General features: G+C 58.1%; 1 protein-coding gene across 6 annotated transcripts in view; it reads right to left on the bottom strand.

Moving 5' to 3' along the window:
- The window catches only part of CELSR3 (cadherin EGF LAG seven-pass G-type receptor 3), a 31389-nt gene extending 10298 nt beyond the window's left edge, over positions 1 to 21091 (bottom strand). For 5 of the 6 annotated variants that reach the window (XR_009487873.1, XR_009487875.1, XR_009487874.1 and 2 more), the window contains exons 1-21: positions 17940 to 21091; positions 11820 to 12452; positions 10044 to 10266; positions 9549 to 9664; positions 9087 to 9175; positions 8515 to 8672; positions 8163 to 8326; positions 7622 to 7747; positions 7267 to 7436; positions 6844 to 7029; positions 6591 to 6701; positions 6157 to 6325; positions 5761 to 5902; positions 5465 to 5585; positions 4969 to 5152; positions 4781 to 4882; positions 4130 to 4144; positions 2426 to 2520; positions 1491 to 1700; positions 866 to 1049; positions 247 to 396 (exon numbers count right to left, since the gene is read on the bottom strand). Coding sequence is in view for 3 of the 6 variants with exons in the window: in XM_059856492.1 (XP_059712475.1) it covers positions 247 to 396; positions 866 to 1049; positions 1491 to 1700; positions 2426 to 2520; positions 4130 to 4144; positions 4781 to 4882; positions 4969 to 5152; positions 5465 to 5585; positions 5761 to 5902; positions 6157 to 6325; positions 6591 to 6701; positions 6844 to 7029; positions 7267 to 7436; positions 7622 to 7747; positions 8163 to 8326; positions 8515 to 8672; positions 9087 to 9175; positions 9549 to 9664; positions 10044 to 10266; positions 11820 to 12452; positions 17940 to 21066 (6475 nt within the window). In the remaining 3 variants the exon portion in view is untranslated. The remainder of the gene's footprint in view (positions 1 to 246; positions 397 to 865; positions 1050 to 1490; positions 1701 to 2425; positions 2521 to 4129; positions 4145 to 4780; positions 4883 to 4968; positions 5153 to 5464; positions 5586 to 5760; positions 5903 to 6156; positions 6326 to 6590; positions 6702 to 6843; positions 7030 to 7266; positions 7437 to 7621; positions 7748 to 8162; positions 8327 to 8514; positions 8673 to 9086; positions 9176 to 9548; positions 9665 to 10043; positions 10267 to 11819; positions 12453 to 17939) is intronic. The other variant, XM_059856493.1, reaches the window with a different exon arrangement.
- Positions 21092 to 24604: the final 3513 nt, after the last annotated feature.

The following is a 24604-nucleotide window of genomic DNA, read 5'->3' as shown; positions in this document are numbered from 1 at the left end:
GCCAGCGCGTGCTGCTCTGAAGACAATTTGCAAGGCCATCAGGAGCCTTTGGGATGTGGTGAATACGTGTAAAGCTCAGGATCTCAAGGTTGGCTCTCGGACCTCTGACAGACATGTCTCAGTAGGATACATGCAAACTAAATGGCTTTTAAAGGTCATTCCAACCCAAACCTTCTTATGATTCTACATCTTTCCTGCCAGCTGTACCCACCCATGCTGTTCCTTGAGTAATGTTCCCGTGCTCACCTTCGGCTTTGGGAGGGCTCAGCACCGACAGTGGCAGCACCACGTGCGTGTGGGGGTCCCAGGCAGGCTGGCCCCGGAAGAGGCTGCTGTGGTAGCGAGGGTAGCGCCGGCGGACGTGGGAGTGATTCTCCATGCGATCAATGCTCAGCACTGCGGAGGAGCAGGGCAGTGAAAGGCAGCCCCAGGATGGACACATGGAGAGCAACTGTGCTCCAGAGCACCCCAGGATTCAAGTCCGTGGCCAAGGGACCACACAAGCCACAGGCTGAGTTGGGGCTATGACCTCTATTCGGGCATGACACTAAATCAGTGCTTCTTCCCAGCCCAGGTCCTTGCTCTGCCATAGGGCAGACTACTCCTGCCACCAAGGCCAGCGGCTTTTTCACTAGAAACTGGAAAGTAACTGTGAGCAGGCAGCACACTCCTGGCTCTGCTAGCTCTTGGAGGTCAGCTAGTCGAGGCAGGGATGGGATAAGAACATCTCTCACAAATGCCTCCTCATGTTAGAGAGAGCCATCAAGGACATTACCAGCACACTCCCTGAGGTGCAGTGAGATGAGAAGGGAACAAGGCGTGATGGAGGAGTGTCCCTGCACCACCCCAGCCAGCTCCTACTCACTGATGTTGGGGGTGACGACACCGACGGGGTTGAGGTAGGTGAGTTTCATGTTGCTGGCCAGCGTGCCCGAGTAGTCCCGCAGCTGCTCCATGAGGCTGGCGCTGCCGTGCTCCCCGTGGGGCAGCATGGCCCAGTGCTCCCGGTTCTCAGGGGCCAGCACAGAGCTGCCTGCACGCAGCAGGTTCTGAATGGGAGAGATGCGAGGACAGAGGGTGAGCGTGGCCTTTGGGCCTCTCCTGACCACCCCCAGACTGCAGCACTGTGCTTTCTGCACAAGGGCTCTGGGAAGAGAGGTACTTCCTACTATGATGGGCCTCCACCTCCCTCAATTCTCATCAGTGCCCTACAGAGACACCTTTCCTGCACCTTTGCCATGAAGGACCTGCCAGCAGCCGTAAGACCTCCCTTTGCCTTCCCAGGCTGAGAAAACCCAGCTCTCTGCCTCTCCTCAACCACTCTGCTCCAGCCCTGACCACAGAGCTCTTGCTTCCCACACTGCTGGTGTGAACCGAGGAGCCCAGTGCTCCTGACAGGGTCCCACCACATCCTCAATCCCCTCAGAAACACAGGGTGGCTGCTCAGAGAAGCAGCAACAGAAGCCACTGTGATCTGGGGCAGGACTGACCTCGTTGAAGTGGGCGTCCTGTGTGGCTGTGAGGCCGAAGCCGCGCTGCCGGCTCTCGAAGGCCATGAGGCGGGACAGCAGGCGGAAGGCAATGTGCACGTCGTTGCCAAAGTAGTGCTCCATGTGGTCTGTCACGGCCCGCAGGCGGTGGGCCAGCTTCTTGGCTTCAATTGTGTTGAGCTCAGTCTTGTTCCTCTCCAAGCCCTCTAGCTGTCAGCAGGGAGAAAAGAGAGGGTTAAACAATTCAGCAGGTTCTGCACCAGGAAACTGGGATGCTGCAGGCCCTGCTGGACACAGAGATTATTTCTGAAGCCACAGCAGAAGCCATGGACACTCACAGTGGTGGTCTCTAGAACAGGGAGAAATCTGGCAGAAAACCAGCCTCCAGCAACACACAGGGCCTGCACTGGCCTGGCTAACCCAGGGCCATACACGACACAGGCCAAGGAGATGAAATGACAGGGCAAGGCCCTGGAAAGAATTCCCTGGAAACTCTCCTGGCTTCAGTTTCAATTCAGCCTAGATGACATGATGACATTCAGCCTAGATGACACGTAAGTGTCGAATACACTTGCCTGGATATTTCAAAGGGATTTGTCCCTGACAAAATCAGGGGGCTACAGCAGTCTCATGGAGCAGACATCCCACCAGCTTCAAAGCACTCAGCCCTTATTTTCCCCTCAAATACTCTGGCAAGACAAATAATTTCTGAGGGGGACACAAATTAAATGAAGCCATATGAACTTAAGCTCAGACCACTGCTCCCACTGGAGGGACTTGGGGAAAGGAGGTGAGAAGAGAAAGGGACTGAGCACTGTGGCAAGGCGTTCTCATACCCCAGGCACCCCTGGAGAGCTGAGTGCTTTGAATTCTGACTGTGAGCCCTTGTTCAGAGGGCTCCTGCTCTGTCAGGGCTGCAGAGCTGAGAGGATTACCAGCACGGACAGCTCCTTGAAGGCAGGTGAAGTGCAGTTGAAGAGATCTGGCTCCAGCCAGCCCTTCTCCTCATCACAGTGTCTGATGGCTGCACCTAAAACAAGGAGGAAGGGCTTGTTGGAAATTCAGTACAGGAGACATGGCTGATCTTCTGCACCAGCTAATCCCAAAGAGTGGCACTGACAAGTAATGGGGAGGGCCTGTAACAACCCAGGGCCATCATCCTCCTTTGCACCAGTGCAAACCATTCTACTCTTGGTTTGTGAAACCTCAGCAAGCTGCTGCCATCCCCTTCCTCCAGGAGCTTGCTGCCCATGTGTGCTTTGGGGCTGCATCATGCCAGATGCCATCACACAGGATTGCAAAAAGGACTGACTTGGCAGGACACAGGCTGGAAAAGCCCAAGGGGACATGACTGTGTCCTTAGGCACATCTGACCCCAAGTTATGGAAGCCCAAGCAGCTCTAGGCATCCCCCCGCTGACAGCCTGCAATGCCTGCTGAGGTCCTACTCTCTCTACAGGGCAAAGCCAACCCAGGAGCACAACAGCCCTGCTGTTGGGCTGGAAAACCAGCCCCTGAGATGAGCCCCTTCAGCCAAGAGGGATGGAGGAGTGGGATGGTGCACCCCAGCGTGGAGGATCCAGCAGTGTGGGGTCAGTATCCAGTGGCAGCCCTCAGTCCCTGGCTGAAGCCCAAGCATTTGTGTACAGCAAGGGAATTTCCAAAACTAAATGGGATGAGATATTAACCACCACCAAAAATGCTGCTAAAGCCAACACAGAGAAAAGTGTTCTCAGCTGGGGGTGTCACCACAAACACTTTGAGAAAGAGAAACCAGGCAACCCCAGTGTAGCCAGCAGGACTGTGGAGCAGGTCCTCCTGGGGACAGCATCAGGGCACAGGAGCCCACCCAGGTGCCCATGGCTGGGAAAGAGTAGCAGGGGAGGGCAGGGAGAGGAAGCTTAGAGCAGACTCCAGTTGTTCAGAAAAGCCCCAGGGACAAGTGTACCCCCTCCACCAGCTCCAGCTCCTAGCAGTCCTCCCAGCCACCCTTCTCCCAGCTGCAGAAGCAAGGGACCAGTGCCATTGCAGCAGGGAGCAGGAAGAACAAGAAGTCTCCATACTGATGGCATCCCCTTGCACAGAACAGAGACTGACTCAGATGCAGATCTGGGCAGAATTGACCCCCAGGTCCCTGTGCCTTCCCCTGCCAGCCAGGCAGAAGGAACAGGACCCTGTGCTGTGCCTGCCCATCAGTTTCTGCTCCCGTCCTACCACTTCTCACTCAAGTAGTTTCTCCTTCCACCCCACAGCCATTCCATCCTGGCCTCACCACCCACTGCTCACGACCAGCTCCTTCCCCACCCAGCCTAAGCAAGCGAGTGTCATCCAGGAGAGCCAGCATCCATCCCAGCCAGGGAGCAGAGCACAGACCTGGCAAAGCCAACACTGCAGGCTAGGCACAGAGGGTGGCAAGGGCTGCATGCAGCTGCAGCTGGGCTTGTGCTCGTAAGTGAGCTGGAGCAAGGAATGCTATGTAGGAGAGGTGAGACCAGGCAAAGCATTGGGAAGACCCTTGGCAGCTCCAGAAGCAGCGGGGAAAGTGCAGGGGTGTGCAGGGTGTCAGGCAGGGAGCAGGGAGGGAAAGCTGTGTGGTGCAGCCCTTAGAGCACAGGGGGAAGGAGATGGGAACAACCTTACCTGCACCCCTCAAGCCTGTGCACGGAGGGCGAGAGAACCGGGGAGAGAAGCGACAACAGTTAGGAGCCAAACCTGCCTCCTCCGGGGGCGAACGGCTGGGGAAGGACAGGGCTTGTATTGTCCCCTGGGGCTTGCACTGCCCTACACTCCCAGACACCCTGCTGACACCTTTTCTGTCACTGAGGACAGCTTTGCCTCGTCCAGCTCAGGATGCTGACTCCTACCCAACATTCACCTGACAGCACACTGTGCCCTGCTTCCCTTGCAGGGCACACGGGGATGGGGCTGGTGGAGCCACAGCAAGGCACTGAAAGTGCTGTGCCAGGCCTGACCTCAGCCTCAAGTCTGGGCTGGATCCCCAAAAAAAGCAGCAGGAAGAAGACAGGCACCAAGACTGAGGGAACAGCACAGCCTCATGGCTGGGTGATGGGTCTTATACCCCAAAGCTTTTACCCAACCCCAGTCCTATGGCCAGCACCCTCTGCTCTCTGCTCTTCCCCAGGCTGTGACATTTTCTCTTCCAACGTCCTTCTCCCAAACTTCAAGCCCAGCTGAATGAGACCGGGGTAGTGCAAAAACAGAGTGACATTGCCAGAGCTGCTACAGGACAGCCAGGCTGCCCCCTCCCCTCTCCATCACGTCCCCACTCACCCAAGGAGCCTTTGGGACACAGCACTGCAGCTGAGAAGCCAAACTTGGTCTGGGGCCACCACACACCTGCCTTCAGGCTTTTGGGGCAGCCGTCGTAGAGCACTGTGGAGACACACAGGTCACAGGGCCACGCCACTGACACCAAGCCCCGTGGGAGCAGCTGCCCACACTGCCGTGCCCACACTCACCCTCGCAGCCACTGGGCGTCACCTCAGCGAAGGGGCTGTCACAGCTGTTGCACTGGCGGCCAATGACCCCGGGCCGGCAGTGGCAGCGGCCGCTCTCCCTGTCACAGGAGCGCGAGGTGGAGCCCACGGGGTAGCAGTCACAGGGCAGGCACGTGTCACTGCCTCTGGGGCGGTAGTGGAAGTCCTGCGAGGAGATGGGGACAGTCACCAGAGTGCCCCAATAGGACAGAAGCCGAGGGTGGCTGAGGAACCCCTGGAGCCAGAGAAGGTCAAGGCATTCCTGATTTTCAAGCACCCCACTGCCCCTATCACCACCATGCTGGTCCAGGAAAGCTGTACAGAGGAGGTGAGCAGGGATCCAGCCCAGATATGGGCACACAAAGCAGCACCTGGGCAACTGCCAGGCCTTTGTGGCAGGACAAGGAATAGCATCAAGAACAAGCAGGGTTTCAGGGAAGCCATGGTCCAGGTCCCCATTGGCACAGCTGCCCCTCACCTTGCAGTGGCACTGCCCGTTGGTTTTATTGCAGTCAGGGTCAAAGCCTTTGTTCACATCACAGTTACAGGGCCCACAGGTGGGGTTTCCCCACCAACCCTTTGGACACTGCTGGTCTATCCTAGGGAGAGAAATATCTTTGATATTACAACAACCAAATTCCCCAGGCCTTGTTCTGCCACCAGTCAGCAGCTCCAAGGAGAAAGGTGGCACTGAGAAGCCCCTGGTTACACATCCAGGATGAGAGGCCAGCATGGAGCCAGGCCCAAAGGCCATGGTCCTGCCCTGTATCTCACCTGTGCTCGCAGTACTGCCCAAAGAAGTTCCCACTGCACTCGCAGACGTAGCCCAGGCGCGAGCCCGGCTTGCGGCGACACACCGACTTGTTCTTGCAGGGGTTGAGGTGACACACATCCACACAGTCCCCTCCGTAGTACCCTGAGGTGTGGACAGACACCACCATGTAAAGCAAATACCTCCTGCCTGAGAGGTGCTGGAGTACCAAGGAGTGAATTCAGGGAGCTCAGGAGGGATTCTGCCCACCAGAAAAACAGACGAGTGTCTGACAGGGATGTGACTTGCCCAAGGCATGGACAGGAGAGCAGTCATGGGCCAGGAGGGAGTCACAGGGGGTTAGGATAAGATAAGCAGGCAAAAAGAGCAGAGGAGTTGCAGGGTGCTGCAGGTCCTACCTGGCTGGCAGACACAGGAGTAGCTCTGCCACTCATCCTTGCAGACACTGTTGGCTGGGCAGGGGTTGGAGTCGCAGGGGCTTGGGACACTGCAGCCAGCCTCCACCCTCAGGGCATGGTTGGGCTTGGGCAGCACGATCCCGGTGACGCTGTCACCCAGTCGCACACCCTGCAGTGCAGGTGACAAACTCACTGTGAAGCCAGGGCAGACACACGAGGCTCCAGCTCTCCTGCCTTCCACAGACTCCCAGCAGCAGCCACTCACCATCCTCCCTATTTAATGCTACCCCATGGCACCTCAGAGCCTTGAATGCCCAGAGGGACAGTGACAGCAGCAGGATTGATGCTGGCAGCAGTTGCCAGACTCGTGTTTCCAACTCTCCACAGAGAGCTCTGACCCGCTGAAAAGGGAAGGCTCAGAGCAATGGACTCACCTGTATGCAGCCCCTCAGCCCATTCTGCACCTCGCCAGAGCCCAGGACTCCCCCCACATGCAGGTGTTTCACCTTCAGGCCATGCAGTTCATTTCCCACAACCACCGTGTCCTGCAGAAGGGAGCAACATGAGGCAATGGGCACCAGCCCTGGCCTAGCCCTCTCAGGGGATGCAGAGGCACAGCTCTGCCTGTGCTTGCCAAGCATCTCCCACAACTCCTGTCCTGGTGCCAGGGTCTTAAGCAGCACCTACCTGGTAGAGCCCAAAGTCCAGGGTGAGGGTGATGACGTAGCGTGAGTCTCGCCCGCTGTGGACATCCCGCAGCTCCAGCTGGAGGTCATGCCACTTCCCATCACTGAGCTGCAGCTGGTCCAGGAGCAGGCTGGTGCTGCGCCCTGACCCCCTGCTCACCATGAAGGAGAGCAGGCCCCCAACCAGCTGCAGAAAGGGAACAGCAATGCCACCAGTGAGCAAAGACCCCATCAACCCTGGCTGCTTCCAGCCTACCCTCCATCAAAGCATGGGGAGAGAAATCCATCCCTGCTAAATACCTCTCCCCTCAACCACCCTCTGCTTGGGACGGAGCCAGCAGGGAGAACAAGGTCCCCGTGCTCTTCTGGGGCAGACAGCAGCAGAGGCTGGCCCATGGTGCTGTGGCTGAGGCTGTGGCCATACCTGGCAGAGCAGGGTGGTGTACTGGCCTGCGTGGGCCTGCAGAAGCACCCCATCCTGCTGGCGTGTCCGAAACGCCAGCCCCAGGTACCATGGCACTGAGATCTTCACATCTGCCTTGAAGTCCCAGGTCAGGACACTGTTGCCCTGAAAATAGTGGGCATGGTGCATGGCTGGAAAGGAAAGTGGAGGTGAGGAGAAGGGAAGGGCACTTCACAGGGAGCAGGGACAGCATAGTTAGATGCAGGGACAGCAGAGTTAGTTCATGTCACATGAATCCATTACTCTGCCTCCACAGCAACCCCAGCACAGCCTTGCACCCCACCCTGCCCATGCCCAGCAGTGCCCCTGCACTCACCATGGCGACAGTCCTTGCCCCCAAAGCCAACAGGACAGAGGCAGGAGTAGGTCCCCCAGCTGACAGAGCAGGTGCCGCCGTTCTTGCAGGGGCTGGAGTCGCAGAACGTGTGCTTGGCATGACAGCCTGGAGGTATCAAACCCATCTGCATCAGCCTCAACCAGTTCACCACCTCCCCCCAGCCCACATGGAAAGCCCTGCTGCTCAGTGCCTCCACCCAGACCCTGCCTGCTCAGGGATAAGGGTTAAGGCTGTTGGTGCTCTTTATGCCAGAACAAAGATAGTGCAGAGCTGGACTGATCTAGCATCTCCCAGGTCAGCCAGCTCAACAGGCTCTGCACTTGGGAACAGGGGACATTCTCAGAATGTTAGCTGAGGTGGGCATTGGATCATTTAGGGAGACCTGAAGGCCTTGTTCTCCAGTGAGAATCTGCTCAACTTCAGCTATGGTGCCACGATGCTGCTACAGCCCAGCAGCATTGCTGTGTGAGAAGCAGAATCCATTCCCTGGGAGGGCTGGCAGGAGCAGAGGCACTGGTACCTGCAGCAGTTCCGTTGTTGGCAATGTAGGAGGCCAGGTCGATGCGTTTGCTGTCGATGAAGAGGTCTCTCATGCATCCCACAAAGTCCCGGTGAGTGATGGGGAAGTTTTCTGGCAGGTTGGGGACCCCTCCAAGGAGCAAGGGACCTGTGAGGTCCAGGGACCTGCAGGATCAGACACCCAGGGCTTTAAGAGGTACAGTGACCTCACACTGGCCCAGCCAGCTCTCCAGTGCACAGGCTGGGAAGCAGACCTCCTGAGGGACAGGCACACACAGCCAAGGTCCTGGATGTGAAGGCCTGGCTCCACAGGGGACCACCTCTCCCCACCACAGCAGTTCCAAGGAACTCACTTTTTCGAGCTGGTCTGCACACCTTCTGCAGCGCAGGAGTAGTTTCCAATCTCGCTGCCAAACTGCAGGGCCACTGAAGCATCACATTCATCTATTGTCAAGATGGCCACCTTGTCCTTGGAGGGGCCCTGCACCACCCCCAGGGTGCTGACCTTGGGCTGAAAGCAAATGAAGGATGTCAGCAGCACACAGGCCCCAGACCCAAGCACCCAAGGGTTCACACAACAGCAAGTAAAGTCCTGAGCAGCCCAGGCTCAGCTGAGCTACTGGAGGTGTGAGCAATGCAGAAGGGAAACCTCCAGCTGAGCCCAGCAAGCAGCACCAGAGAGGGACATGGGCAAGGACACTGCATGCAGCACATCCCTGCAGCCTCCAAGTGACATCCTGAGTGTCAATCTGTCCCTGCACCCAGCTGTCTACTTCATTGCATCCATCCCTAAGGGCTGACAACCTCCTCTACCTTCTCTCCAGAGCCCCTGCCATGGGACAGAGGCAGAGAACAGGAGAGCCAGAGCTGCTCACTCGTGGGGAGAGAGAGCCATGAGTGCTGGGGACAGCTGGGGCTCACGTACCTTGTTGTAGTAGCGGAGCTGCAGCGTGTGCCACTGCCCATCACTCACACCCCCCGGCAGGTAGGGGCTCACTACCGTGCTGGATTCTCCTGAGGAGACAGGGATGATGGCAGGCTCAGGGAAGCCAGACAACCTTCAGATGTTCCCACCCTTCCTAAGGCACCAAACCCCCTGTGCTGCTGATGGACTTGTGAAGCTCACCGTGACACAACATGACAGAACAGCAGCAGAGACACCAAAAAGGTTTGTCCTGGTTTGTGCTCACAAACTGCCCTCCTAAGCCCAGGGAAAGTCCTGATACACACAACTCATCTCCTGTGCTATCCACTGATGCTCACCAACACCTCCTAACCGTGCTTCCCTTAGCACAGGTTCCATCCAGGACAACACTCTTCCCACTCAGCACAGGCCTTCTCACAGCTCCCATGACACAAATCCCACAAGAGGCAGGGCCAAGTGTACCTGTGGAGTATTTCAGCTGGACCTGCCCCTGGATGATCTCCACTGCCAGGAAGTCATGCCTCTCATTCAAACGCCCATTGTAGAGCAGGAGGCCACCGGGCTCCACAGTGCTGAACCTGGGGCAGGGTAGGAAGAAGGAGGGCAGGGTGTGTGCAAGGAGCACGTGGAGACCCCTTCTCTCCTGTGGCATGCACCAGCATCCCAGCACAGGGACACTAAGACCTGAGCATGGGGGCCTGGCATGGAGGCAGAGAGCTGGCAGCAGCAAAGGGCAGCAGCACTGCAGGAAGGCAGGAGCTGATGCCAGTGCAGATTCAGAGCCCTTTGGCCAAAGGTGCCAGGGCAGCCCCATGGGGGAGCAAGCCAGTGACACAGAGGTATGGAGAGCATCAGGCAGCCCCTGGATTGGCCCAGCGTGCCGTGCACAAGAGCCACCAGAGCAGGACCAGGTGAACCGAGGATGCTGGTGTGCAGTGGAGGAGAGAGAGAACTCACGAGAGGGCAAGGGTGAGGTGGAAGCGCTGGCGCAGGCCCCGGAACATGATGAAGGATCGTGGTGGGAAGGAGCGCGTGGACACCTCGCAGAAGGGCGCCTCGAAGCCGCCCGCCGGGCACTGGCAGCGGAAGCCGCCGTCGGCACTGTCGGTGCAGGTGCCGCCGTTGCGGCACACGCCGGGCACGCACCGCCCCGCACGGCTGTCCACTTCGCAGTTCTCGCCTGCAGGAGCAAGGCCACAGGCTGGGACCATGCAGAGCAGCCACCCACGTGCTCCTTGCCTTGGGACTGCAGACTTCAGCCTGGATTCAGGACAGGGCAGCTGAGGGGAAAAGGTCTGTGGAGCAGCTGAGGGCCAGTGAAGGATAGGATACCCCAAGTGTTACCCAGGTGTTCCCCACAGGAGCCAGTGAGCTAGCAAGCACTGCCAGCCCAGCACGAGCCACTGGGCTGGATGTGATGTCCAGCTGAAGGGACAACTTTGGATCCAGTACAGCATGGGAATGCAACAAGAGGGCACTGGCCACAGCTGGGCTGCACAGTCCTAAGAATGGAGAAGCAAGCCAGGGAAGTCCTGGTAATGCTGATAGTGCCTCCTTGGGCCCTGCCACCACACAAACCTGGGACAGGCATCTCAGTCTTGTCTCTGAGGCGTGGGGACAGCCCAGTGCCACTGAGCTCCTGTCAATAGCTATAGAAGTATCATCCATGGCACTGGGAGCTTCCAAACACTGTGTGCAAGTGGGAACCACATGGAGAACAACAAATACCCTGGCACCTTGCTGGCATGGGCAACAGGGATGCCCCATGCCAGCTCAACACTGCAGTGCAGGGCGTCTGTCAGCCTCTCTTCCTGTGCTACTCCCACTGAACCCAGGGAACCACTCAGCTGAAGTCCTACGCCCAGGCCCTGCTCCCATTACTTGCTCTGTGATACATAAGGAGGATGAGGAGACAGCATGAAGTGACAGGCAAATGAGCTCATTAACCCTTCTGCTAATGGCTGTTCACGCTTCAAATGCCGGAGGTTAATTACCACTGACTCTGCTTATCTCACCAGGAGCCACCTACAGAAGAGCTCCAGGCAGCCATCTGCTGCCATGCTCCCTCCTGACAGTGAGAGCAAGGCAGGGGATCCCTCCTCAGTAGCCAGAGGCCACCTCCCCTCATCCCCCAGTTGCCAGTTCTCCACAGTCTGTTGGGAACTTGTGGCAACCAGACTGTGGCTGGACTGTGAACTCCCCTGCCAGCCCCCCCAGCTGGGACCAGATCTGGCTGGATCAGATCCTGCCTGGTGGAGCACCTAGGCCCAGCCTCCCCTTCTGTTCTGGGTGGGTTGCAGCTCAACCACTGCACATGGGGCCAGTGTGGCTCCACACCTCTGCCAGACCAGCTGAAGACTGGCACAGGCTGAAACCACAGATGGACTCCAATGGTCCCAGAGCCCATCAACCTCCTAGCACGCGTGGCACAGCCAAGAAGCTCCTGTGCCCCAGCCTAGCCTAGTCTAGCTTAGTCCTCCTGCTCTGTGACAAGGGTGGAAAGTGATGGCCAGGGTCCCCAAGAGTCCTCCATGCCAACTCCCTACAAGACAGATTTCTATGGCAACCTCAGCCCTGCACATGCAGCACCATGGAAACACAGAGCTGGGAGCAGAGCTGGACCTCTGCAGGCACAGAGAGGCTGTGACACCCACTGCCCTGGTAGGAAGAGCAGTGACAGCAGTGCCAAGGGACGCTCCCAGCCCTCCCCCAGGGCCCCAGCCCCACACTCACCGCTGAAGTGCTGGCGGCAGACGCAGGTGTACCCCCCCTCCCTGCGGGTGCAGACGCCCCCGTTCAGGCAGGGGTTGGAGTAGCACAGGTTGATCTCTGTCTCACAGTAGTCCCCGGTGAAGCCCTGGGGGCAGCGGCAGCGCAGGCCGGCGATGGGGTGGATGGGCCGGAAGAGGGTGGAGCGGGAGGCGATGAAGGGGGCCGAGCTGTCAAACTTGAGCACGGAGATGCACTTCATGTAGTTCTGGCAGGGCTCCCGCAGGCACACGTTGTCGTCGAAGGGCAGCACCTCCAGCATGGAGGTGCCTGTCAGTACCATGCGCTTCATGTACAGCTGCTCCTGCAGCTCCTCTGAGCTGAAGTAGCGCCCGCCCCACGGGGCCAGCGCTGAGAAGCTGACGTTGAGTACCACGCCACCCACGTCCGTGTCGTTCTGGATGTTGAAGATGAAGATGTCCTCCTTGGGCGTCGCAAGCACGGTGGCCACTCCTTCCAGAAAGGTGGAGAGCAGCGGGGAGAGGAACCGCTCCTGCCACATGTTCTCCAGGCGCACGGTGATGCTGTTGGCCAGCATGTCCTCCGTGATGATGATCACGCGCAGGACACACTGAGCTGTCACGCTGTGGATCCCATCTGTGGGAGGGAACAGGAGCACGCTGCAGGTCTCTGCCTGCTGCTTGGAGGTCTCCTCCCTCCCAGCCCAGGGCAGAGCCCTGCACCCCAGTGTTTGACTCCTTGGTAAGGAAGCTTGGAGCCACAGCCCCAGGAGCTAGTAGGGGGCCACCTGGGATGGAGGGGGAGCGGCCGGTGTAGCTGCACCTTCTTCCCCCCATCAGGCTCTCCACTGAAAGAACTCTGAGGTTTTCTCAGAGGTTTCTCTGAGGTTTTCTCAGATTCTCCCGGATCTCGGCAGCAAACTGAGCTCTCAGGAACAAAGGTGCTCAGGAACAGAAGGAAGTCCCAGCAGGAGGATTGGCAAACACAGGAGCTGATGCCAGGGCCTGGGGTGTTTTGCTTCCCTGCTGTGCCCTGTCTATGCTGTTTTTTCCTGTGCTCTTCCCCTGCCATTTCCTTCCTCTCTCCTCCAGGCTCTCCCAAGCTTTTGTGCTGGTCTCCCTGCTTCCCCCCTTCTCACCATCTGCTCTGCATCTCTTCCTCTCTCAGCCCATCTCTGGTTTGTTTAATTCTCTTTAATCTTGGAAACAAACTCCTTCCCTTTGGGATCGCGCACCACATGAGCAATCTCCCAGGCAGGAGCAGGGGAGTGCGCAGGGACACTCGGAGTGTGCAGGGACACTTGGAGCACCGTCTCAGCACCTTGGCCAGCAGCAGTGCTGCAGGAGCACCACAGCACAGCCCAAACGGGCAGTGGTGCAGCTTCCATCCTGGCAGACCTGTGATCACGGGCCCCTGCCCCACCCCACCTACCAAGCTCCCAGAGACCCAGTGGATCCTGATACCCCAGGATACCCCAGACACCTCTGACAGCAGCTTTGGCTGGGATAAGCAGCTGGGAGAAGCCTGTCTGCTGATGCCCAGGAGAATGCCTCCTATCACCTGCTCCCCTCCTTCTGGGCTCCAACACAGGCTCCAGCAGGCAGACCCAGACCTCAGCATGGCAAGGCAAGACTCTGCCAACCTTGGTGGCCCCAGAAATGTTTGATGGGGCTTATCAAGAACCTCACTGCTCTTGAAATGAAGCAATTCATCTTCCAGCCCATTGCCAGCACCCAAACGCTGGTGCCCCATGGGCATTAGCAGCACACAGCTGCCACCTGTTTTTCCCATCTCCCACCCTACATGCACCTGAGAGCCTCAAACCCCCACATGTCCTTGGAAAACTGGCTCTCCATCATCATACCAACACAACAGTTACATCAGCACACCTCAACAGTGAACCCCATGACTAATCCTGGATGCCAAGCCTTGCTGTAACCTCCCTATGTGCTTCACCTCCTCCAACCCAGTGCAAGGAGGAGCAGCAGGATTCCTGGCACCCCAGTCAGCCCCATCCCTGACAAGGATCAGGTGTGCACATGCCAGCTGCTCGTCCCTCATCCATGCCCCAGCCTCACATACAAAGCTGCCTTTACTGTTCCTCTCTTCCCATGGCTGCTGTGCTGCAAAGCCTTTTGATTTCCCTCAGTTTGAAGTTTGCAGTGCAGGAGGATTTACAAATTGAAACATCTCTCTTTCTTTCACCTCTCTCTACTCTTCAGAAGGTGAAAGCTTTCTAGTGACCCCGCAAATTCCTGTGCAAGCAGCAGCCTGCACACAGGGACTGGTGCTCTGGAGATAAGGCTGGCTCCAGGCTGGGGGAGCAGCATGCCAGTGCAGTCACCCAGGAGCTAATCTCCTGCAGGAAAGGGGGGTTGCTTCTCTCTGAAGTCAAACTGCTCGCACCCCATATGGAAGCAAGGTGAGAAAGCACCTCGCAGGCGTGACACCCTGCCCACTCTGGCACAGAGGGCAGCATGAGCAGCAGCAACAAAATAGCTCCATTCAGCATCTGGTTGGACATGGCAGGGTACCCAGATCTGTCTGGGCTCAGGGCAAGGAACTGGCATCACCACCTCCATTCCCCAAGGCACATTCTCTCTGCAAGAGGCTCATGGGGTACTGAGACCACCCAGGCGCTGGGAGGCAGGAGTGTGAGGGAAGCCACAAGTCACACTTGGCATAAGATGCTCCCCAAGCCACCACCAGCCTGGCAGCTCCCCCTGAGGAACCACCTGGTGAGGCAGTACCCCAGGATGGCATCACTTTGACACCAGATCCCTTGTCCACACAGCTGGGTCACGACCCAGCTCCCTCCCCCCGCTCTCTCCCTTTGTCCCCTCCTCTCTGTTGGCTCTCTGGTCAAGGTAAGCATGAGCTCCCTCCCCTCTCCTCTCCTCTCCTCTCCAGCTCCCAGCTCACCCAGAAGCAGCCACAAGGCCTGGGGACAGCTCTTGCTCTCCCCAGGGGCTGCTCAGAGCCCAGCAGATATCTGCCTGATTTATGGCTGTTATTAAGCCTTGGCTCACACAATGCTGAGGGCATCCTGAGGCAGGCTGGAGGCCAGTAAAGCCTCACAGGAGCAAGGACTCTGTGCCTGGGGAAGAAAGTGAGTTGGAGAGTACCTGATGCCTTTGGCATCACCCATCCCAAGGCAGGACAGCCAAGCATCCCTTTCCCAGTTCCCCACAGCAATGTGGAGCCAGGCCTGGCCCCACAGCCCTCCTCAGTAAGCTCCCTCTAACACTGTCCCACCTCAGCATCACACCCAAGGCTGCCTCCCCCCTCCAAGCAGAGGGAAGCAGATGGTTAAGAGAATGACCCACAGCAAATGGGGAAAGAAAAAAAAATAAAGCTACCAAAAGAAAGCCCAAAGCTGGCTGGAGGCACTGACCCCCCATGGGAGGCATTTTAATCACGAATGCTCAGCCTTTCTGATTAAATCCTGTGGCTGGAGAGCTGGTGCCTGGTGAATATTCATGCAGCAGAGTGAGGAGTCCTAGAAACACAGCTACAGGGAATGGAGCAAGAAAAAGGGACAAGGGGCTCTAACCCTTGTGCTGGACAGCATTGAGCCGTTGTGTTTGCAATTCCAAGACTGACAATTAGCAGCTTCAAAAGCAAAGAAGCTAAAGAAGAGCTCCATGTCCTCTTCTGCTGAGTGGCAGCAACAGTGTCCAAGAGAGCAAAAACCACTATCCTGACTGCAATGGCCACCCCAGAGGTGCACCCAAGGGTGCTCTGGGGACAGACAGGGTGACATTCATGTTTGCAGGTGAGGAACAGTAAAACACTTCCAGACAGAAGAGCCAGGAAAACAGAAGGGTATCGGAACAGTGAACATTCCTCACTGCTGCTGAAGGGCTTTGCCAGACCTCTCAACATTTTGATAATATTTTACCAGTTAAGAGATCTTAAAAGTATATCAGGCTCCTATCACCCAGCACAGAAGATGAACGCCATTCTCCTGCACCTGAGGCTCCACACTTACCACCAAGCCCAGAGAAACCAGTCTGAAATGGTTTGAAGTCAACATGTCAGCCTCTCCCACTGCCCTGATTTCAGAGTGCTGCTGGCCATGGACAGCCCCTCCATCCCACTGTCCTGCATCCTCAGCAGCCAAGAGCAGATTTTAGCAGGCAGAAGTGTCCACACGCCTGTGAGAAGCTGAGGTCAGTTTTGAGGCTATCAGCCCTGCTGGAGAGGCACTGGTTTGTGATGGCCCAAGTCTTCTGCCTCCTACAAGGGGCTGAGTTAAGAATACACACAGATCACAGGCAGTCAAAATGGCCCCTTGCCCTGTGTTTTAGGGGGATTCAGCCTCCCTCAAATTCACCATAAAAGCAGGGAAGCCACTTCCTCCTAGGATGCTGAGCCTTGGGGCACCCACATAGCTGCTACTGCTGTCTCCCAGCAGCAGGAAGGTGCTGTGTCAGGCACAGTGTCTGGGGCAGACAATGCAGCCGGGGCTGAATGTCCTGGCTGCCAGCTCTGCACACCCACCCTGCTCTGCACACAGCGACAGCACGGGGCGGCGGAGATGCCAGCTGGGCGGGGGGCTTCCAACAACAAAGACTGAAAAGCCAAATTAGACTTCCACCTCCACAGCCAATATAAAAGCCAACAAAAGGCTCATTTCCCAGCACCTCACTTCCCTCGCTAGAACAGCTCTTCCCCTTCCATCTTCTCCCCTCCTCGAGCACACCTCTCCCATTCTCCCTTCCCGCTGGAAGATGACGACATTCTAATTGCAAGGGCCCCCTTGCCACGAGGCGGCTCATACAGGACTTCAGGATGTGATTGTCTCCTGCCTTTGTGCAGGGTTAAGTGTGTGAGGAGGCAGGGCTTGCATAAACATACTGGGGCAGAAGCTGGAAAGGTCAAAACCACCCCCACCTCCAGCAAGGGGCATGAGTTCGCCTGCAGCCGCTGCCGGCCAGCCCTGCGGCTACAATTACCCCCACAGAGCCCCAGCCCACTGCCAGGCTGGTGCTGCTCATGCAGGATTGCCTTGAACAGGTCTCCTGTTAAAGCCCTCGCTCCATCTTTTGAAAGAAATCCTCCTCTCGCAGAATAAGACAGACTGAGAGAGCTAAAAGGGAAGGCAGCTGGTAGCCGATGGTCAGGGGAGCATCACAATTTAGAGTACGGCTCCTCAGGCACTCCTGGCAATTCAGTGCTTGGCCCCTCCAGAGAGGGCTCTTGCCCTCCTCCCGCAGCCACTCCACGGTTCAGCAATGGACAGATGCCTCCATTTCAGATCATGCTAAGAAAGGCTAGTGGTGAAGGCAAAGCTCAGGCTCTGGGACCTCCAGGTCCAAACCCTGCTTGCTCACAGGCAAGCCCCATGGTCCATCTTTGTTCTGTCCTCAGCTGGGCTAGAGGGCACCCAACACCCCACAAAGCCACCCCTAGCTACAGCTAGCACCAGTATTTGGATACTCCAACAAGAAACTATGCAAGAGTTCCAGGCACTGCACTCAGGTTTGTCACAGCTGTCCCCTGAACACTGAGCTGGCTGCAGAAAGGTGGTACTAGGCTTTAGAAGCCACCCTGCAAAGCAAGTGTTGGCAGGTGCCACAGCCAGAGTGCAGACTGAACTGTTTGCTGCTGGCAGATGGGTGTTTAAGAGGGCTCCTTCTGCACTGAGCTCAATCCCTCCCTCCTGGTCAGAGCCAGGGAAGCACTCAGTCCCAGCAGAGAGAAGGGCCACCTGGGCTTGGGAGCAAAGCAGTGTACCAGCCCCTGGGCCAGCAGCCTGGCCATCCTGGGAACTGCCTCTTTCCTGGGCCAGCACCCCATGGCACACAACACAGTCTGGCTGGCTACAACACCTCCAGAGGTGCTTCATTAGCAGCCAGAAGTGATCTCACAGTTCAGTAACGATGCTTTGTTCTTGCAGACCATTTCCAGCCTTGGCCCCTTTACAGAGCATTGCTCAGCAGCCTGCCTCCCATGCCACCCCTCGCACCACTCCAGTAGTACTCTCTGTCTGGAATGGACTCCCAATCCAAACCTTGTTACCAGTTCCCACCCCCAGTGCACAATGGGCTGTCCCAGAGGGACCTCGCAGAGCCCCCCCCAAGATACTGTACCAAAGATTAAACCATTTTCATTCCCTACCTGTGACAGTCACCAGCATGGAGGCCACAAGCGGACGGTTGTTGTCCAGCTTACGGCTCAGCCTCAGCTCCCCACTCGACTGATTTACAATCAACAAGTGCAGTTCATTTCCCCGCTCAAAGGAGTAGAAGAGGTGGTCAGATGCATCTGGGTCATATGCTGGGACCTTCCCTATGACCCCTGAGGGGAAGGTGTTGGATTTATTGGACACGTAGTTATTGAACAGGATTTGGAAGTTCTTCAGAACAGGGCTGTTGTCATTCTGGTCAAGGAGTTTGATGTGGACCGTAGCTCTGCTGACCAGAGGGGCAGAGGTGGCCTGCACTACAATCACATATTCGGATTTTGTCTCATAATCCAAGTCTATCAAGGCTGTGAGCTCCCCAGAAAAGATGTCCATCTGGAATATCTCAGGGATGTTGCCCTCCACAATTTGGTACATGATCTGGGCATTGGGTCCCTCATCTGGGTCAACAGCTGTGATTTGGGCCACCACAGAGCCTACAATGCTGTTCTCCTTAACCAGGACCTCAAACTCCTCAGCAGGAAAGACAGGAGCATTGTCATTCACATCCTGAATGGTGACCTGGATATGGACAGGAGTTCGCTGAGGGGGGATGCCCCTGTCCACAGCGTAGGCAGTCAGTTCGTAGACAGGAACGCTCTCGCGGTCCAGCCTGCGCACGGTGCGAATGATCCCCGAGGTGGGCTCTATGGTGAAGTCTCCATCCCCGTCCTCCCCGTTCTGGAAGGTGTACTGCACTCGCCCGTTGGTGTGGGCATCCCGGTCGGTGGCAGAGATCTGGAGCACGCTGGTGAAGGGAGGTGCATCCTCAGAGATCACGCCCTGGTAATGAGGGCTGACAAACTGGGGGGCATTGTCATTAACGTCATTCACCATGATTTCAACATATGTGGTGTCTGCTTTCTGGGGGATCCCATTGTCCTTGGCAGTGATAGCCAACGTATAGGTGACCTGGTCCTCATAGTCCAGTTCCGCCTGGAGAGTGATGGCCCCAGAGTCTGGATCAATACGAAACTGAGGGACATTGTCTTCCAGGTAGTACGTGATGCGGGCGTTCTCCCCCACATCATCGTCCGTGGCACTGATCACCACCACGGTGCTGCCCACAGGCCGATCCTCGTTGATGCTCACGGAGTAGTGGGCACTCTGGAACACAGGCCGGTGCGTGTTGGCATCGGTGATGTTGATGTGAACGTGGCAGTTGTCACGCAGGGTGCGATCAGAGGCTGTCACCGTGAGCACATAGCGCCTCTCCTGCTTGTAGTCCAGTGGCAGAGACAGGGTGATGAGCCCCAGTCCACCCTGTGTGCTGATGGAGAAGCGGTTCCGTGTGTTGCCCCCTGTGATCTGGTATGTGATGGCACTGTTCACGTCCCGGTCCACTGCCGTGACGCTGAGGACGCTGGTGCCCACAGCCGCATCCTCGTTCAGGCGGATGAAGTATTCCTTCTGGGTGAACTCGGGGCGGTTGTCGTTGACATCCATGACAGTGATGGTGACGCTGGCCGAGGCGGATAAAGACGGAGAGCCATGGTCGTGAGCCTCTACCCCAAAAAAATAGTGCTCGACCGATTCCCGGTCCAAGGGCCCACTGACTGTGATCCACCCCGTGGCACTGTTCACCACAAAGGGTGTGTCAGCCGACACCCCTGTCAGTTTGTACTCCAGGCGCGAGTTCTCGCCGTAGTCTGCATCCACGGCCTGGATGTGGATGACAGAGTGGCCAAGGGGAGCATTCTCCAGGACGGAGATTTGAAAAGGGGTGCTGACAAAAATGGGGGCATGGTCATTGATGTCCACCACCTGGATGCTCGCCATGCCAGTGTTGTTAGAAAGAGGAGGACGCCCCGCATCCTGAGCCCGGATCCTCAGGGCGTATTCCCGCTCCACCTCAAAATCCAGGGGGGCCACCACCTGTATTTCCCCAGTGACACTGTCAATGGAGAACTGGCCCCGACTGTTCCCACTGATGATGTTGTAGTGCACCAGGGCATTGTTGTCCTTGTCCAGGTCTGTGGCGGTGACACGCAGGATCTCGGTGTGGGGCCGTATGTCCTCCCTTACTTGGACAATGTAGCGCTTCTCACTGAACTGAGGGATGTTGTCATTCTCATCAAGGACCGTGATGTAGACCTTGACAGTGGCAGAGCGGGGCCCTGGCTCCCTGCCCTGGTCGTTGGCTTCCACCACCAGCGAGTACTTCTCCATCTTCTCCCTGTCCACCGGCCCGCTGGTGGTGATGAGGCCGGAACGGGGATCAATCTCAAAGATGTTGTGGGCAGCCCGTTCATTAACGAAGCGGTAACGGATGTTGGCATTGGGCAGGGAGTCGACGTCGGTGGCCCGCAGCTGCAGAATGGGGTATCCCTCCTCAACGTTCTCCCGGATGGTCTCCCGGTACTCGCCCTGCTCGAAGACGGGGTCGTGGTCGTTGCGGTCAGCCACAGTGATGGCCACCATGGTGGTGGCGGACAGCCGCGGTGTCCCGTGGTCAGTGGCCGTCACTCGGAAGTAGTGCAGGTCCATGCTCTCGCGGTCCAGGGCCTGAGTGGTGGAGATGAGCCCGGCCCGCGGGTCGATGCTGAACAGATCCCGCGAGCGGCTGTTCATCAGCGCGTCCATGGAGTACACCAGCCTCCCCGCCTCGCCCCCGTCGGGGTCCTGGGCCGTCACCGCCACCACCGCCGTCCCCGCCGGCTGGTTCTCCGCCACCTCCGCCTGGTAGTTGTACTGGGGGAACAGCGGGTGGCGGTTCGGTGCTGCGCGCCGGCCCCGCCGCCCCGGGGCCGGCGCCGGGACCCAGGGCAGCGGGCGCGGCTGGGCGGCGCGGGGCGCGCAGCGCGGCAGGGACCGGCGGCGTGGCGCCGGGGGCAGCCCCGGGGGCACGGCCGCCGCCCGGCACGGCACGGCGGCGGGGCAGCCCCAGCGGGCTGCCGGCCCCCAGCCTGCCGGCGGCGGCGGTGCGGTGGCCCCCAGCCCGGAGGGGAACAAAGGGAGCAGCAGGAGCGGTAGCAGCACCAGCAGTAGCGGCGGCGGCGGCTCCCGACGGCGGCGGCAGCAGGAGCGGCTCGGGGCGGCCACCGGCTCCTCCGCCGCTGCCATGGTGCCTCGGCGGCCGCCGCCCGGCCCGGGCGCACGGCGATGGGCTCGGCGCCGCCCCCGCTCGCGCCGGCGATGGCCGCCCCCTGCCCCGCCGCCGCCGCCGCTGCCGGGGGTGGTGGCGGCTCCTCCCGCAGCCCCAACATGGCTCCCGCCGCCCCGCCCCGCCGCGCCCCCGCCCGCCCTGCGCCGCCATCTTGAGCGCGGGCGGCCGGGCCGGGCCGTGGCGGGCGCTCCGGTTGCGGGCGCTCCGGGCGGAACGCGCGGCTCCCTCGCCGGGCACCGCGGGGCGGCCGCTGCCGGCCCTGGAGCGGCGTGGGCCGCCCGCGAGCAAACCCGGGGGCTCAGCGCTGCCGGCCAGATCTTTGCGAGGGGCTGCACCGGCCGGGTTCGGAGCGTCCCTGCCAAAGCTGCAGCGCCCGCGGACACCGGGGCACCGTGTGCACAGCACGCACCTGCTGAGCCCACCGACCCGCTGCTGCGGCACTGCCGGTGCGCCCGGTGCCAGAACGGTGCCCGTGTCACCGCCAGCGTCCCCAAGGCTAGGCTGTGCCCGAGGAGAGCCCGCGGGCACAGCTGCCCTGCCGCCGGCACAAAGGGCGAGGCAGGAGAGTGCCAGCGGTTGGGCAGGAGGCACTGCCGTGCCTTGAGAGCCCCACGGGCCCCTTCCACTCCCCCATGGCCATCCGGCAGCACCACGTTGGCCATCTGCAAGGATGGGTTTTACCGTGTGAATGAGGACAGGCTTCCCTGTGTCCCGCTCCTCCAGGCGGTGCAAGTGGTGTCACAACCCAGCCTTTGCCACCCAGCTCCCCACCCATGGGCACCCAAGTGTGTGGCACAAATTAGCTATCCCAACCTGCTGTCCTGACACAGACCCCAGCTGCCAGCATCCACAAGGTGTGAAACCATCACCAGAGGGAAAGTTGCAGATTTTGCTTCCTGCATCCCCAGTATAAAATAAAACCAACAACCAAGTTTGAGGCCCTTGCATTATGGTGATTCATTAATGCATCATCCTTGTAATTTAGCTGTTGGTTTGATTCAATCAACTAATATCTCATACTAATCCACTGGAGATTTTAACAGGGTTTAGGTCCTCATTCGTGTTTCGCGTGCCATGGTAGAGGAACATCCTTGGCCACGTCCTGCTGAAGGAGAGGGGACACTAGGGCAAATGCTAGGGAAGAAAGAACTGTGTCAGGTAGGAAAATAGAGCAAATCTGGGAGATGGGAGTTTAGGATGGGGCAGGGAAGGGCAGGGCATACATGGGACACACTGTGCCTCCATGCACATCCTTGCTCCAAAGGGGCCCTCCCACCACCTGCAAAAGCCAAGGCCTGGCCACCACTGGGGAAGCCACAGGGTGGGCAGAGCAGGCAGGGCTTGTCCTTGCCCTGCTGCTTGTGCTGATCATGTATTGTAGGACCATGACAGGAAGTACCAGGCAGGCCCTAGTGGTGGCCAGTGCAGCTCAGCATGTGCCACAGAGAAGTTCCCCTGGTGCTTACCCAACGCTCAGGGCTGACACCCAGTGAATATGGATGTCTAGCCCCTGGAAAAGCCAACATGTTAATTTATGAACTCCATAGGATGGGTAATCTGCAGTGATTAACTCCTCAACCACCACATAACACCTCTGGCGTGGGCAGTCCAGCACCGGCACTGACAGGGCTGTGGCCGTACCAGCCATGGGCATAGTGTGCTCTTGAGGGATTTACGTTCTCCCCTACAGACCCTTAATTATCCACTTGAGCCCTCTCAGTGCTGTTAGGATAAGGCCAGAGCAGCCCTGGCCCTGCACACAGCTCACCCAAGAAACCTCATTTAACACAGAGCAGCTCATCACTCACATGCAACAGGAACATGCTGGCTGATCATACATCACACCTCCTCAAACTGGGGATGTGCCATCAGGAAACCAAATCAGGAGAGAGGCAATACTTTTTAAAAGTAATGAAGGCTTTCAAGTTTATTTGTTCTAATTACCCAGATGACAGCTCAGGGGAGGAGGAGAAAATTATCAGGGTATTACTGCCACAAAATAGTTGTAATTGAATCATTCCAGACAATAAAGCAGAAGCGCAGGTCACAGGCAATGTGTCACTCCCCCCGCGCCAGCCACCAACACCCCTCAGTGTTGCACCACAATAAAAACACCAATACAAGGAGACACTGCTCTAATTGTGCATTATTACAGCCAACAATCTTGAGTGTCTCACCTATATGGAGAGCAGGATCTGCTGAGCAGGCTGGAACAGGGAGTTTACATGCTGCAGTTTGATTCCCTGTGATGAGTGAAGGCCTCTCCTGTGCAGCAGGTGCATCTCTCTGCCTGGACCCCAGAGCCAGCTGCCCCCCAGCTCTTCCAGCCCTTGCTGCGGTGGCAGCAGGGTGGTGGGGCAGAGGGTGTTATGCTACTGTGCCGCTGGGATAGGGTGAGCAATCCCATGGACGCCGATGGCTCGGGGATGCCAATGGGAGCCACCAGCTCTGCAGTCTGGGCTCCTGGCAAGCAGAGCCACAGCTCCTGCCACTGCTGGGTTTGCCTGGCACAGCAAAGCCTGTGCTGCATCACTGAGGGCAAGTGCCAGATGAATATCTCACCACAGCAGCACGTCATGGCCAACAACAAGCCCCAGCAGCCCTCGGAAGCAAGCCGAGGTTAGCACAGGGGCACACGCAACCATGTGCTGCACAGAGCAATGGGGCACAGGAGAGCCACCTTGGGGACACACCAGTGAGCACTGGCAGCCCTTATGTGTCACAACTGAGCCAGATGTGCAAACTGCACACTTCAAGACCACACGCTAGGGGACTTTGGAGAAACAGGCCAAAGAGGCAGGAGCTGGGACAGTCCTCACCCTGATTCTGCAGGTAGCTCAGTTTGATGCCATCCCTATGTTTGGAGTGGCACAGCTTGCACTTGGCATTTACACCCCTGCCCTGGCAGGGCTGTGCCCATGGCCTGGCTGTCTCTCTTTGGCACAGAGCCAACAGCAGACACCAGCTTCCTGCTGCCAACGTAGTGCTCTGCCCGTGCCTGCTGTCCTCCACTGCAGAACCCCTGCCATCCCAGGCACACCAGAGCTGCAGGCACAGGCTGAGGTTTGGGAGCACACACCCACAGCCAAAGCACGATTCATTACACTTGGTACAGACCGTTAAACCTTTCCTTGCTCAGGCTGGCTTCCAGGGCAGCTCTGCTGGGAGCCAGCTGAGGCTGCACGTACCTTGTGGGAAGCAAACTAAGAGTCCAGCTCTGCCAAACCCTTCATGTGGAGCCGCGATGCTGGGCAGGCCCCAGGAGTGAAGGCTGTGCCCCTAGCAAGGGCTGCTGCCCTCCACCCTTCCTCATCAGCCAGCAACATGGTAGAAAAAGACAAGGCAAGAAGCTGAATGAGGGAAAACAACTGCAATACCCCCATTTGGAGATCAGCACCCACTGCTCTGCCTCTCTGGGCAGCAGGCACCCAACCGCTCCTGACGTTTTGGTGCCCCCATGACAGGAATGGGCAGGCAGGGCTACACTCACAGAAG

Source organism: Haemorhous mexicanus, chromosome 11, assembly GCF_027477595.1.
Source record: "Haemorhous mexicanus isolate bHaeMex1 chromosome 11, bHaeMex1.pri, whole genome shotgun sequence".
Classification (NCBI taxonomy): Eukaryota; Metazoa; Chordata; class Aves; order Passeriformes; family Fringillidae; genus Haemorhous; species Haemorhous mexicanus.
This window is presented reverse-complemented; position numbering and strand designations above follow the sequence as displayed.